The sequence below is a fragment of the Pipra filicauda genome, unplaced genomic scaffold, assembly GCF_003945595.2.
Source record: "Pipra filicauda isolate LSUMZ 115617 unplaced genomic scaffold, ASM394559v2 scaffold167_size3244652_pilon, whole genome shotgun sequence".
Taxonomy (NCBI): Eukaryota; Metazoa; Chordata; class Aves; order Passeriformes; family Pipridae; genus Pipra; species Pipra filicauda.
Window position 1 is genome coordinate 1,515,507 of NW_024104184.1, and position 15,199 is coordinate 1,530,705.

A 15,199-nucleotide genomic window follows, 5' to 3' on the forward strand; every position below is an offset into this window, starting at 1 on the left:
GGGTCTGGAGGCAGCGCGGAGGTACCGAGGGGCCGCACCTCTGCTGGGAAATGCGTGGATCTACACGTTGAGAAAGGTGGACATGATTACCTTTCTTTTTTTTCTCCCTATCTAGGGAATAGTTGTAAGCATTTTGCTGCGGAATCCTGCTGTGATCATCCCACTGCTCCATGACTCGAGTTTATCCATCTGGGACTTCAACTCTGCTCTTCTAGCTTTCTCCTTAGTTTCTGAAGTTCAGTTAAAATGCTGTGTGTGTGTCTGTCCATCCCATACCTAACACTAATGTATTAAGACCCAGCAAATCTTTTTCTCGAGGAAAATAGGCCCACTATTCATAAGGATAGCAACAAAGCAACAGTCTCAAACACCGTCAAACAGGCCTGTTTGGACCTCATGAATAAAACAATATTCCTTCAGAAAACCCTGTTCTATCATCCTGTCCTGTGCAGTTTTTTATCAGCGTACCAAGGCTCCCAAGGTATTATTTCCATGCTTTGGTACTCATTTTCCCACTTCTTGACCATCTCTTTTGCCACCCATCCAACTTTCCTTTGGCCCTCCATAACGGTGCCCCCCAATCACCTTGTGATCCCCTGATTCCTTTTTCCTATTGATCCTAATAGATGCTGAGGTGCTGCCAGAGGAAGAGGTTACCCTGTCTACCTGGGCATCACCAGCCACCAGCACTCTTGACAAAACTACCTGTTTCAGAGAATTCTCTTCCAATTAATTTCCATGAGAATCAGACATTAAATGCAGTGAATAGTGGTTCTTTGTTACTCTAATCCAGTAGAACTGACAGGGGGTAGGAAGTTCTTGCATAAGCAGTTTTGAGCAGAGCTGTCTGCAGCTGCTCACAATCTGAAATTGTTTACTTAAAATTTCCCAAGTCTGCAGCCTGGGGATGGAGCCAGTGTGTTAACATTTTCCTAGCAGCTGCCAGGCAATGTCTGGATGAAAGGTTACATCCCAAATAATTGTTTATGCATAACAAATATTGGAGAGGCATATAACCAGCCATTTCAATCCAATCTATGCAGTGGCAACAGCCTGGGTTTTAAGTAATATTTCTAACATGTTTTCATAAACATATTTGATCAGCAGCATAGAGAAAACATAACCTCTTGTCCTGGTTATTACATTTTAGCTATTTTCCTACAGCCACTATACTTTACTGAACCTGCTAAAGCATTAATACACTTTCCCTCCTTTAATTCCAGTGCAGTTTCGATTTCTGAGCTGCTTACTCAGCTCTTACTAGCACTGTAAGCTGTCCCTCCCAGTAGCCCAGCCTCATACTCATAGGACTATATTTGCTCATCCCCACTGCCAGAGACTCAGAGTCTGCTTTTTCACTTCAGGGGCTTCATAAGATCCCAGAAAAACTCACACTGCAGTTGACTGCTGTGCACTTCCACTGCAGCTGACGTGTGTTCCCCACCAAACTGGAATGAGATCAGAGGAACAGAGAGAAGCCCCCTGCAAACATCTGTGAGACTTCTCTTCTCCTGTTGAATGTACTCTGCCACTCCTGGAAGGAATTCTGTCTGAAGCTGTAGAAGTCTGGGTTGTTAATGTAAGGCTGCCTATCTTATAGTGAACCACTGTGTGATGAATATGATACCATACAATATATAAAAGGGCTGGCTGCTTTAGGGAAAAACCTCACAAACCTTAAAACATTAGTTACAAGCATGTGGACACATTGTCCAGGCAGAACTAACTTGTAATTTTATTACCCCATATATATACAGAACAGGGGTCTGAGCTATCAAGCCAGGCCAGATGTCTCTTATCCCCACACATACCATACACGCCCATGTGACTGCTTTCAGTCGCGAAGGACAATAATGCCTCAAGCAGCTTTCCAGCTTGACCTTACGATTCTTTTCACACTCACTAATCTTAGCTCTGGCTAGCTCAGGACCACGATACCTTTGCTTTAGTATTTTCTTCTTCTTTTATCATCCAGGTGGCCAGTGTTGTTTGTCTAGGTGCTCCTACACAAGGAATACCTTCTTCTCCCACCAGTAAGGTGACAAAGTATTCAGAAGCAGAAATAGGAAATGCCTGTGTATTAGCAGATGGTTAGAGGACTGAAATCAGACTAATTTACTGCTGAAACAACGGCAAAGTTTAAACTTGTTCTATTCTACTTTGGCTCCTATGATAGCTGTCTCATCATCACACACTGCTTTTGCCCAACCATCAACCCAAGACAGAGAAGTGACCTAAGAAATGTAACAATAGGGAATAGAGAAAATGGGATTGTATAGTCTGTGTGAGGGAGCTGGGGTTATTTCAAGCAGGGTAAAACTGCAAGAAAGTACAGCTGTTATGAGCATATATGAGCATTGTTGTGCAGGGTGGCTTAACATAAAGAGTGAGATCAGTTACAGGAAGCAAAGGTCCTAAATTAGGAAACAATGCTTTGTATCTTAGATTACTTGTGGAACAACTTTTAAGAATTTGAATATTAGAAAACAGGAAGACTGAGCACCTGCTGATGTTACAAGTAACACATACAAGGAAGGACTACATCTAGTGGCTTTAAACTGGAAATTAAGACTTTTTCCATGTTCATATGGTTTATAATGAGAAATATGACCATATCCTAAAACAACACTGGGAATTAAATAACTCCCATCTTTAGCAATTTACGTATATTTGAACAGTATTTTTGTTCAGAGCATGGCTTAAGACTTCAATTTTGCAGTTTATTCTATGGCAACACAGTGAAGTGTGTTCAGATACATGCAAAATTCACAAGGGAAGGCATACAATTCATTTCACCCTCAAAAAGGGATGATAAACATCCATTGTTGACTTTTATGATGTATAAAAGGCCAGATCAAGCGCTCCTTAATTATAACCAATATTAACAGCAACCTAAGTCTTGTACTTCAGGCAGAAATCCCTGTGATTGATCTCACACAGGCACAACAACTGCTGCCTTCAAAATCATCAAGTATTCAGTTCCTAAATAGGTCAAGGTATTTCAAGTCCTCTAAAATTCAATTTTCCCACTACTAGAGGAAAAAAAAACTTTGTGTTGATTATATTTTTTTTTCTCTGCTCCTTGTGGCTAATGGGGCAGTATGCAGCATGTAACAGTTGGTACCCAACATCATAAAAATCTTAAGAAAATGCTAACAAAAGACTTAGTTAATAATTTCACAAGTCCTCTTCTACAATTCAGCTGTATAGTTTTACTTTTTAATTTGTGGCAGAAGGCTGGAGACATTTTCAGAACTGAGGAGAACTGAGCTGCACAATAATTGGATGAACTTGAGACTGGAAATTCAACAGCACAAAATACAAAGTCATGCAGTTGGGAAGTAAGAACTTTTTCTGTAAAACAGGAAGCTCATAATTTACATGATGAATATTAGTTGAGGAAAAGTGAGGCATTAGAAGAAGTATTATCTGCAGAAGATATTGCTGTGAATTTACCTGAAATATTATACAAATTTGTGCTCATCTAATGTCAAGAAAACATCAGAATCGAGATGAGTGAAAAAATAGTTGTCTGAAGGAATGGAGACACTATCACAACAAAAAAAGTTGCAGAGATTGTCTCAATTAGCCTAGGATAGCAAAACACGTCTGTAGTTTTCCATTTATTAACACATCAGGAAGGTGATCGTATCAGAAGAGTTATGTAACTTTGCTGTCTTAAATAGTGAACTAGACTTGATGACTCAGGTCATGCCTTTCAAACTTTTATTTATATTTGTAAATCAGTGATATGGTTTGAAGCTGGCTCCCTGCCAAGTCTCCAAACCTTACCACAAGAGGTTCCCCCTTCCCCCCCCCAAACCTCAGGGAGAAGAGGGAGAAAAACAACCAAGAAAACCCGAAACGAGAGAGAGACAGCTAAAGTGATATATATAAATATATTTACACTTATGTTACAGGTATATACAATTGAAATATATATACAATTTCACAAGGGAACGGGAAGGGGGAAGGGAAAAGGAACAAAACCAAAATAATATATATATATATATCTCCCAGTTAGCAGCCAAATATCTATCCTCTAAAAGAGTTAGCAAAGAAATATCTCACTAATCTCCTTGGGACAACCGAGAGTCGCTCTGGAACGATCACCAGCAACCTCTGTCTCTCAAGGTCAGTAAGGCCTAACCAGGCCTCGCTCCCCAACACGGCAGAACCGACAGCAGGGAACCTGCACCTCCAAGCCGCCGGAAGGAAAGAGGACGAAGGCCTCTCCTCCTTCCTTCTTACAGTCTGGCTTAAGTAAAAATTGTAGGGAATACTGGGTAAATCTGGGCCCTTCCTTGGTTACAAACTGGTCACCAAGGAAGGCCTAGCCCAAACCACCACAATCAGACATATTCATAATGAAAAATGACCAAGTATTTTATGACATTGCATTAAAAAAAATGAGAGAATTTAAGATATTTAAACTATTAAATTATTTGAGAGTAGCATCAAAAGCAACCTTCCCTCCTCGAGATTGTTGCATAATAAAAAAAAAAAAATCACAATTCTATAAAAACCAAGTAATTTATTTAGAAAATTTGGACCTATTCACAAGTATATTCATAGAACAATCACAGGCAAAAAAACTAGGCAATTTTTGGTATAAATTTCTGTGTAAACATATAAAGAAAACAAATTATTTGATTACAAGTAATTGTACTGCACAGTTTTGTGACATTTCCCTTGCAGAACAAATGCAGCTGGTGTGTAATGTTTATCATCCTGTTCTAATTTTCACTATTTCACTCCTATACAGTGATTCAAAGCCAAGTGGCTGTCATGCTTTGATAAGCAACATGCCAGTGGGCAGAAAGGACTGCAAGAGCCCAACTGAGAGAATCTGTCAGCTTTTCTTTGACCTAAAAAGTTCTGGTGTGGTAGATGATAGGGATCTTGTATACAATTATAATACGGTAGATAAACAAAACTAAATTTAGTTAGATTGAACTCTCAAGTCTTGTGTTTTAATTTCAAGCTAAGTTTGTACTTAGTTTAAACTGCCTCTTCATTTTACTTTTTCCTTCCTTCCATCACTGTTCATCTATTCCATATTTCTTCTGTTATATGAAGTATGGAATTTTTCTAAGTTGTAAGTTTAGAAAGTTTTAGTCTGCAAAAGGAACATCTAATTTAAAAGGGGATAGTACGCTGGGCTTCAAAGCGTTACAGTCTTAAAGTTTGAAAATCTACTCAAATTTAAATTCAGCTTATGTCAGTTAAAGCAAAAACTTCTATAATTGCTCCCTTTGTATTCTTTTGGTCTGAAATTACTGGCATTATTTAGGAGGATTTTAGGAGGTTTCATGTAAGAAAGGCCCTAGTTTTGCAATAATATTGCTGTAAGCAATTGACTGGTGAAAATTTAAATTACTGGAGCCTTACAATAATATACCCTCTATGTAGTAGTGCATTGTAAACCAAATTCCACATTTGTGGAATCTGCAATATTTTCTAGAGAGAAAAGTGTACACATAAAAATACTAAAAAAATAAATTACCATCCTACTGATGTTATGCTGTGTTTAAAATACAATAGATAAATGTGACTAAGAAGTAGGAACCAAATTAAAACTTTTAACAATGTATCAACAATTGCAAAATACAAGTTTACACAGAATTAAAATAGTTCCATTTATCACATACCATAATGGTCATTCAGGTAATCTAGTACTGCTGAGGTACTTGATAAAACATTAAAAACTTTTTTTTCTTGTTTTGAAGTTATCCGTTCCATCATGTACATTAAGTGGTGGTGGAAACATGTAAAAGGAGTTCCGTGCTCAAGAGCAATGTCAACCCAGTCCTGGATGCACTTTAAAGGTGTCTCTTCGTATCCTGCAAACATAGCTGGATTTGCCAAGAGTCCTCTAGCCACCATTATACCTTCAAATTGGAAATTAAAGCAGTAAGTTACATTCTACCTTAAATTTGATGTTATATCTTCCTGTAGATTTTGTATAGCATCCCTGAGGACAACCACCCAAAGCTTACAGACAAGTAATTGGAGAACAATGGGGATTAGTATTACAGCTGTATGAGAGAAATCCATTTAAAAAGGCAGGCCTCAGAGAATCTGCAACACCTATCAGCACATTCCACATTCCAGAAATTTTGCAACAAAACACAGGACACAGAGCCCTTTCTTCCCTACTTTTGAAACTGCACTTAAATAGTATTTTGTTTTTACTTGCTACACACATACAAGCCTGCCCTCATAACATAAAATTATGATAGACACGAATATGCTAAATTTATAGGTTTTTTGTGCAACTCAAGTCTACTCACTGACCTAGAATCCTTCTTCCAGTAAGAGCTCAATGGCTCAATTCAGTAAATATCAGGACTCTTGATCTGCAGTAAATCTTTCTGAACAAGACAACTGTAATCCCATATTGTCAGATCATTTCTATCCTAGTTTTTCTGTGATTAAGGGACTCTGTTTTCCTGCACTGTTGATATATAATCACTTAGTATTTTCTTTAAAAATAAGATGATAAAAAATGAAAAATTTCTTTTGCCATTGTACATGAGAGAAAAAAACTTAATGCTTTATATTTTTGCTACTGAAGACGGTCAGCTGGACTATGAGAACATTCTTGCGCGTGATGCGTTTCCTTCCTCTTTGTTTTGGGGGGAAAGCAGAACTGCAGTTTAGTTCAACTAATTTGTGTTTATGCTAATAAACCACAACAGCGTCAGCAGAAACCTTCCACACGAACTTTTCCTTCTGCCACTGTTCTCTATCCTGTTGCTCTCTAGTTGAAATATATTAAGTATGTGGATACAGATCACCTGTCCAAAACATATACCAAATTTCCATATTGTCTTGAAACCACATACAGTTGCAGTTATCTGTTGTGACTAAGTAACTGCAGAACACAAATTTTACCACTGAAATTAGAGTGCAATGTCTCCTTGAAGCTAACCATCTCAACTGTTAAGTATCTGGCTTAACAGTATTTCTTTTTCCACTGTATTATTACCACAAGAAATCTGCTCCGATGTTCAGGAAGTAGAGATTTCCAAGTGGAAGTTTACAGTCCTTTAAAAGATGATCAGTTCCATAAAGAGATGTAATGAGTGTCTGAAAGTCCCCCTGAACTCCACTACTGAATGATGAGATAGCATAATTAAGCAAAGAGGTTTTGTAATTTGCCTCAGAAATCATTATTTGTGGCTTTGAACAGCAGTGCTCTAGTGCTCTGATGATTACAAGTGATTCTGTTTATGAGCATCTAAAACATGCTCTTTCATTTGTCTCCTCAAAGAGTGAAAATCACTCATGTCCTACTTACAGCCAAAATAAATACTTTGAAATCTGATTTGTACGTTTACTTTGAAAATAGAGTATGTTCAATCTTACCATCTGCTTCTGTCAACTGATGAACATTTTCAGCATCTTTTAAAGTTTTAATGTCTCCATTAGCCACAACAGGTATAGACATGCTTTGTTTAATTGTTTTAATTGCATCATAATGTACAGGCTGATGCCTTTCTTCTATACTTCTCCCGTGTACTGTAATCCATGAAACTCCAGCTGCTTCAGCTTTTTGACACAGGTCAACTGTTCTTTTTAAGTCCTCATGGATCCTAAAATTCCAAGGAAAGCAGTAAGTAGTAGGTTACCTGGACTATAGAAGAAGCCTTCCTCCATAAGAAGTTACCACAGATTTGTATAAATAAGAGTCTAAAGACAATATTATGTTGAAAGACAGTGTTTGGGGTTTTTTTAAGACATGAGTTTAATGTATGGAAACTGCTATTTAATTTAGCATTTCCCAATTATATGACATCTCTGTAATATACATAGTAAATTTTATAGATTGAGAAGGGTAACCAAAATTCTAAAACAAACACCACAATTTTGCATATTCTGTGAAAAAAAATCCAACTTATAATAGTTCCCCTTTCCCGAAGAACTGGAAACTGAGTTGAAACTTAACTGACCAATATGCAAAAGCCACACAGGATATGTGGTGAAATAGTGAATCATGGAATGGTCATAGAATCATAGAATGGTTTGGGTTGGAAGTGACCTTAAAGACCACCTAGTTCCAAGCCCCTGCCATAGGCAGGGACACCTTCCACTACACCATGTTGCTCAGAGCCCCGTCCAACTTGGCCATGAACACTTTGAGGGATGAGGCATCCACAGCTTCTCTGGGCAACCTGTTCCAGTACCTCACCTTTCTCACAGCAAAGAACTTCTTCCTAATATCTAATCTAGACCTGCCCTCTTTCAGTTAGATGCCATTTCCCCTTGTCCTATCGCTACGTGTTCTTGTACAAAGTTCTTCTCCAGCTCTCTTGCAGCCCCCTTTAGGTACTGGAAGGTGCTCTAAGGTCTCCCTGGAGCCTTCTCTTCTCTGGACTGCACACAAAGCAATGCAAAACAAGTCTACAGAAGTTTAGAAACTGATGAACTGTGGAGAACAGCTCACAAAGTAAATTCTTGTAATGATACAGACTATGCATTGCTTTTCTTTTATGGAACCCTTTATCTTTTATCTTGTACTTTTATGTTGTTTGGATTGCAAGAAGACTCTAGCCTACAGTATTTTATCTGCGTAAGGAGTCAAAGGCTGTGCTAGTTCTGCTATCTAAGTTTGGGACTACTTGCCCCAGACAGTCACATGTCAGGAAATTACTATAAAGTGTAATAATACATTAACAGACTATTATAACTATTACACTAAATTGTTTCTTTAAAAAAATATAAAGGATTCTTCCATATACCACTGAAGTTAGACCTACCTTATTTTAATAGACACTGAAAATTTAGGGTTGTCGATCTGATTTCGTACATGTCTCACCATATCTTTAACAAGTTCTGGTTTATTTATTAAGCAAGCACCATAACCTTCTGCCATGGCCCATCTTTAAAAGAAAAAGAACATTTGTATTCTAATTTGAAAAAATGCAGATCAGTTTCAGTCAAATACATCAAATTTCTTTCCTTATGACCTTCAGAAACCCATGTGGTTGAATAACAAGAGAGAGTACTGGCTGTACATTGATTATTTGTTTGCAGTTTCATACCATTATTTAGATCCTGGTTCAGTCTGCAGTGTGCTGTTAGAACTTTGGACAAGTTACTGATCTCTTTCAGTTCAGTTTTCTGCCCACAAAATGGACTCACAAGGAAGATAAATTAAAATTTAATCAACAATGGTTTAGATCATACATAAAATAAATAGTTTGGTGTTTCCCCTTCTATTGGATCATGGATTTCTTCTAAACAGAAAATGACTTTGGATTGAAAAGTAAGATTTTTGAAGTGCAAGTGAGGATATTATTTCTGTTCTCTCTCAACTGCAAAACACTATTTAGATTGGCAGGAAATAACCTTTGCTTCCAGTTAAGAGCAGCAGTTTTTTTCTTAAATAGTTTTTTTTATAAAGGTACATGAAGTGCACAAACTTTTGTTATTTTCAAACCAATACGCAGAAGAAACAAAGGACTCAAATGTAAGCATATATTTTTGGCCTAAAAGGAAGTCATAGGTTGGCATACTTAATGGTAGTTAGCTTAGGAAAAAAAAATACACTTCCATTCTGAAGTCTCAGATCTCTCCAGAAAAGATTTTTCTCAAATACTGTAATTTTAAGTCAAGACAACCTAATTAGAATACAGAAATTAAGTATTTGTACCATATTATTATCTTTTAATTTCCTATCTTATTTTTCAGATCTTCATTTAGAAAAACACTGCCTGACAAACGTGTAATAGATGATTCTTAATTGAACCAGTTAGCAAGGATCTTCATTTGTTCATGACTACTCTGTTTCACTGTTAAGACAAGATCTTTATCAATTCAAGTGAGAAGCAGATCACTAATTCGCTATACTTATAAATCTAATACAAGATAGAAGAAATTGTTTTCTGCACTTCCTGAATAATGTAACCTGTATAATTTTATATTAGAGACTGTCGTTCACTTGCAGAAGTTTGAGACATCGGGGACTTGCCTCATTGTTTTGGGAATTGCCACATCATTTCTCAAAACACTCTCCAAATTATTTGCAGCAAGCTCTTTTTGGTAATGCATATTTAACAGCTGTTGAGAAGGGATGGACACTTCACTTCTGAGCCAACACTGAGTATCTCAGAAATGAAAAAGGCAAGTTGGTAAATAGACATGCTTTTCCCAGTCTCACCATGGTGACAGGCATCTCAGAACACTCAGAACAGTGTCTTGCCACATAGACATCTCTGACAGGTTAAAAAGCTGTTTCTCTCTTGAAGTCTATTTTTAGGTTAAGACAGAAATTACTAGGAAAATGAGGACCAGCATTCTTTAGTCTCAAATTATTTCATCGTATTTACCCATCTTTTTCAAAACTTTACCTCTGAGGACAACCACAGTTTAGGTCTATTCCATCTGCAAAAGGACAGACGATACGTGCAGCATCACACAAAACCTGTGCTTCTTTAGCAGCGAACTGAACAATCAATGGATGATCACCTACTCCAATGAAAAGATATTTAGAGATTTAAAAATTCCCAGAAAATAAAAAGAACAAATTCCAAATTTTGAATGGTTTTTTGTATATTGAACAGCTGTCTGACCATGATCCTGGGCAACCAGCTCTAGGTGACCCCGTGTGAGCTGGGGGGCTGGATAACATGACCCACAGAGGTCCTTCTAAACTTGACTGTTTTATGGTTCTGCAAGCCCCAGATCACAAATAAATAAAGGCAGCTTACTAGGTGATACTAAATGAGTATGTCTATTAAGAGAGGTAGAAATTCAGACAAATATATGTGCCCTACACAGCTGCTGGCTCAACATACACTTTTTCTGACTGAAACCAGTCAGTTGATTATCTTCCACAAAGATCACCTATGAAACTACGTATTCTCTACATTTCAGCAGCCTTCATGCTTCCCCTCGTAGCCTGCCCCTTCTTGTCTGCATGCTGCCCGTTTGCTGTGCTGACATGGCTGTCTGTCTTGCCAGGTGGGAAACTTGCTTACAGAACCAAAACCCTTCAGAAAGGAGCTAAACCACCAGCTTTGCCCTTCCTCATCTCATCCCATCTTTTCCTCTTCTGTGCCAGCATGGCTGGTTTTTATCCACAGTGTGATAAGCAGAGTTGGAATGACTGCACATGCACAGAGGCAGCTTCAGCAACTTTGTCTCAAGCGAGAAACCAAAGTGTCAGTGCTCCTCAGCTTGGGTCTGCTGAACTACTTCTGATTTACTAAGCCCCTGCAGAGAGCCAGATGGTCATTTGGAACATGCTCTCCTCTTTTACAGCTACTGCATTACATTAAAGGCATCTAAAAATACCTCAAGCAGTCTTAGCACTCACTTTCCGTATGAACAACTGCTGCAGTTAAGAAGAGAGGGGATATCTGAGCACTAATGGAAAGAGATGATCCAACAAATACACAGAGCAAGTGCACTTCTAGCAGTGAAGAGATCACAAGTGCTTCTGAAGATTTTTTTTTGTTTTAGAGGAAAGTAAATAGTTCTTGAAGTAGTGGAGCTTAAGTCAGAAAGGCCAGCAGTACCTCTCAATCAAGCTGAGACACTTCTAGGAGTTACCTAAAAATCCAGCAAGCAAAAAAAATCCCATGCATATTTTCAAAACAGTGTCCATTTAATACAGTGCTGTAGCTGAAGATTTACATCGTTATAGCTAATATTTTAGAATAATCCCACACTCCTAGATTTTTTTTGTTGAGTATTAAATGATAAACATACTGAGTCTAGCCATACAAAATTTTTTAGCAGCAGCCACAAAGAGCATGTATCTCTATCTGAGAAATACATAACAGAGAAACATTAACGCAGAAGGAAACGGAAAACAGAAATTTCAAACATACTCCGCTAATTAGAAGACAAAATCCCCAAGCAGCCAGCAAGTTAAACATAGAACCGCAGAAAATGTATAAATGCTAGTAATGTAAATACTATAATCTGGGCAAAGTATGAGGCAGAGTGTTTTAGAGGCCTATAAAATTAAGGCCAGCATGAAAGAAGGGAGAAGGGAAAAGATGTTGTTTACAACCCTTAAACATTTAATTCTTTACCCCATGTTATCAGATAGCAAAGGTACAGCATGTAGCTGTAAAGGAGAACTTCCTTTCCCTGTCCCTGCACCCCTCAGAATATACATTTCGGACCTGTGGAACTTCAGTGCCACCAGACTTCTAGTAGATCAGAAGTGTAACTAAATTCGAAGGGGACTAACTAGTAACTGTGGACCTTTGAGCCATATATACTGTCAGTTATGTTCTTACTCATTTATTTTTACACACAGCGAATTATTCATGCTTTTTTTGAAGTTCAATTCTACTAATAAGAGTGTCTACCTGTGTTTCCCCATGTGACTTTTCTCTGTAACTGCTCTGTTCGATTTGAATAATGCACCATAGTAGTCAGTGCATTTGAAATAATGAAAGGTACTTCCCCTATTGCATATACTTATGAAACCAGAAATTCTGTGGTCTGAATAGATTAAATCATCATGCTTCATAGATCCTACATGCTGATCTTACTAGTCCATTAGCAGCACTCTTCATTCTTCGTTGCAGCTTATACTGGTTCATTCCTTGTTATACTGTTCTACTGCAGTCACTTCACATCAGCAGATCTTGTGCTTTACAGCCATAACACTCTACAATTCCTTTTACTCCTTATTTCTGTATGTGTTCTGGTTATGTTTCATTACCGTGCCTGAAGCTTTGCTTCTCCCCATTGACCCCAGCCATGCTTCAACTTCCCAGTCTTTGTGCCTTCTTGCTCTCAACATCTCAAGTTGTCCATCAACAACCCCTTCCACTTTCCACTCCAGCTAATATGAAACCCTGCTTCTTTTACAAATCCTTGATTCCACCGTATCAATGTCTGGTCTATTAATTTTTTTGCCTTTAGCAACATTCTTGATTTTGCTATAGACCAGAAAATTTTTCCCAGCAATGAGTTAAATGTTTGTAACTAAAACACACCTGAAACAATTGCTGGGAAAAGAACCTTGCTGCCATCTTGTACTTGGTCTGGCTGGGATGGAGTTGATCTTCAAATTTATTTAAAGTTTGTTTATAGCAGCCTGTATGGTGCTGCAGTTTGGATTTTGTGACAAAACCAGTGTTGATAATTCACAAACTGTTTTGGCGATTGCTGCAAAGTACTTGCACAGTGCCAAAGCTTTCTCTTTTTCCCACTCTGCCTTCCCCTGCCCCCAGCAAACAGACTGGAATGGGCAAGAAGTTTGTAGTGGACACAGCTATGACAGCTGACCCAAACTGGCACAAGGAATATTCCATGCTGTATAACATCAAGCTCAGCAACAAAACTGGAGTGGTACGGGAAGAAGAAAGTGGGTTGGGACATGGAATTTGTGTTCCAAGGTGGCTGTTGCTTTGAAACTGGCTGGGCATTGGTCTGCCAGTAGAAAGTGATTGCCTTTGCATCACTTGGTTTTTTTTTCCCTCTTTCTTTCCTTCACATATGAAGCTGCCTTTATCTTGACTCGTGACTTTTTCCTGCATTTGCTCTTCCTAATATCCCCCTGCGCTGCTGGGAGGATGGAGGAGGAATGAGTGAGCAGCTGTGTGGGTGCATGGCTGCTGGCCAGCTATGTGTGGTCAACCTATCATGGATCCACGTCAGTTTGGAGGCCTTGATTTCAGGTGGAGCCAAGGTTTTCCACTATTTCATTTGACCTACTATCACTGGATTGTGCTTACTCTCACCTAGAATTTTTACAATCAATAAGACACAGTATACCAAAACTGTTAACAGATGTCAAGTTGTGACAGACTTCATACACTTGGCCGATTTGGCTTATCACCACTTAAAACAGTCTGACAAGGCAATGGTTTATTAAAGAAATACCTTTGTTTGTTGTGAATTCGCTGTCTCTTGCTTTTGCAGATCTCACAAAATCTGCTGCCACTATCATCGGTGTATAACACAAATCGCAACTGTATTTCCTAACCAAGGTTCTGAAAGCCAACCTGCAGACATAAGAAAATTAGGAGGTCAATTGTAAAGGCATTTTTCTGATGAGCTGTTCTAAAATGCTGTTGACATGCAGTACCGTGGGGGTGTTCAGTTATAACCGTAAGATAAAACATGTCCCATGTCTACCCTGTTTTAAATAATTAAAAAAGATAATCACACTTGTTTTTACAGTCAAGATAAACTTCCTCAGAGAAAATACACTGAAATCAGCTGACATGACAGCTACTTACTTTGAATAGCGGACCATGGGGGCACATATCTTCACAACTTGCCCAGAACGAAACAAATCCATGGGATTTTTTCGTCGGCATTCTTTAGCTTCTGTGGTGTCACCAATCATGTATAATTAACAGTCCTTTTGGCATCTGGAAAAACAAACAGCGTTTGAAACGTAAGTAATTCAGTTGCTTCTCACAGGCCGTGCTGCAAACATCGCTCTTTGAACTGTGACGGCAAAAAAAAAAGCGTTCCGGTGAAGCGTCCCGCAGGACATCGCTCACTCGCACGGCGTCAGGAAAAGGAACTCCCTCCGCAGGAGGCCCCGCCGTGTCCCGGCTCCCGCGCCGCTCCCGCCGGGATCACCACGTGCCGCCGCCGCCGCCCGCTCCGTCGCGCGCCTTCGCCATCATCGCCGCGCGCCGCGTCCCGGGAGTGACGCGCGGGCTCCGGCACCGCCAGCATGGAGGAGGCGGGGGCGGCCCCGGCCCCGGCCCTGGCCGAGCTGCGGGCGGACGGTGAGGCGCGGGCTGGGGGGGCAGTGCCGGGCAAGCCCCCGACGGCCGCACCGCCCGGGGGGGGGCCCGCCCGCGGCGGCCCGGGGAAGACGGAGGGTCCTCGGCGAGGGCGGTGTCGGGCCGGGCGGGTGGAGCCCGGGGAGGGGCGGGCAGGGAACCCCCGCGCTCTGGAGTCGCGGGAAGTTTGGGTGGCCGGGAGGGAGCGGCGGCCGACGGTCCGGGTGAAGCGGCCCCAAAGGGAAGGAGTGCAGTGGAAGGAGAGGCGAGGGTGCTCGATGGAATTTGTAGTCGGTGTCTGGGAACCCGGGTCTTGCTTGATCCACAGTCATCATTGCAGTATCATTTCTTAATGGTTTTATAAACTCACACTGTTGTGAGAGTCTGGTATGATTTCATGAAGTTGTGGCTTGTGCCACGTGTCAGTTCCTTGGAGGTGACTGGCGTGTGTTTGGTTATGGGTACAAGCTCAACAGCCTCACCCT

General features: G+C 39.8%; 2 protein-coding genes across 3 annotated transcripts in view; one reads left to right on the plus strand and one right to left on the minus strand.

The window, feature by feature from the left end:
* Positions 1 to 4,517: 4,517 nt before the first annotated feature.
* DUS4L (dihydrouridine synthase 4 like) lies at positions 4,518 to 14,592 on the minus strand. 2 transcript variants are annotated; one of them, XM_027731951.2, is made up of 7 exons: positions 14,484 to 14,592; positions 14,214 to 14,348; positions 13,855 to 13,976; positions 10,356 to 10,473; positions 8,763 to 8,885; positions 7,372 to 7,598; positions 4,518 to 5,891 (listed from the first exon to the last, which is right to left on the minus strand). In XM_027731951.2, the coding sequence occupies exons 2-7, from the start codon at positions 14,321 to 14,323 to the stop codon at positions 5,644 to 5,646; spliced, it is 948 nt and encodes a 315-aa protein (XP_027587752.2). In that variant the 5' UTR covers positions 14,324 to 14,348; positions 14,484 to 14,592; the 3' UTR covers positions 4,518 to 5,643. The 2 variants fall into 2 exon arrangements, with proteins under 2 accessions (XP_027587752.2, XP_039235366.1); XM_039379432.1 differs by having other exon boundaries at positions 14,214 to 14,592.
* COG5 (component of oligomeric golgi complex 5) overlaps positions 14,591 to 15,199 on the plus strand; it is a 183,460-nt gene continuing 182,851 nt past the window's right edge. The window contains exon 1 of the mRNA XM_039379426.1: positions 14,591 to 14,717. Within this exon, the coding sequence (XP_039235360.1) occupies positions 14,663 to 14,717 (55 nt within the window). The 5' untranslated portion in view covers positions 14,591 to 14,662. The remainder of the gene's footprint in view (positions 14,718 to 15,199) is intronic.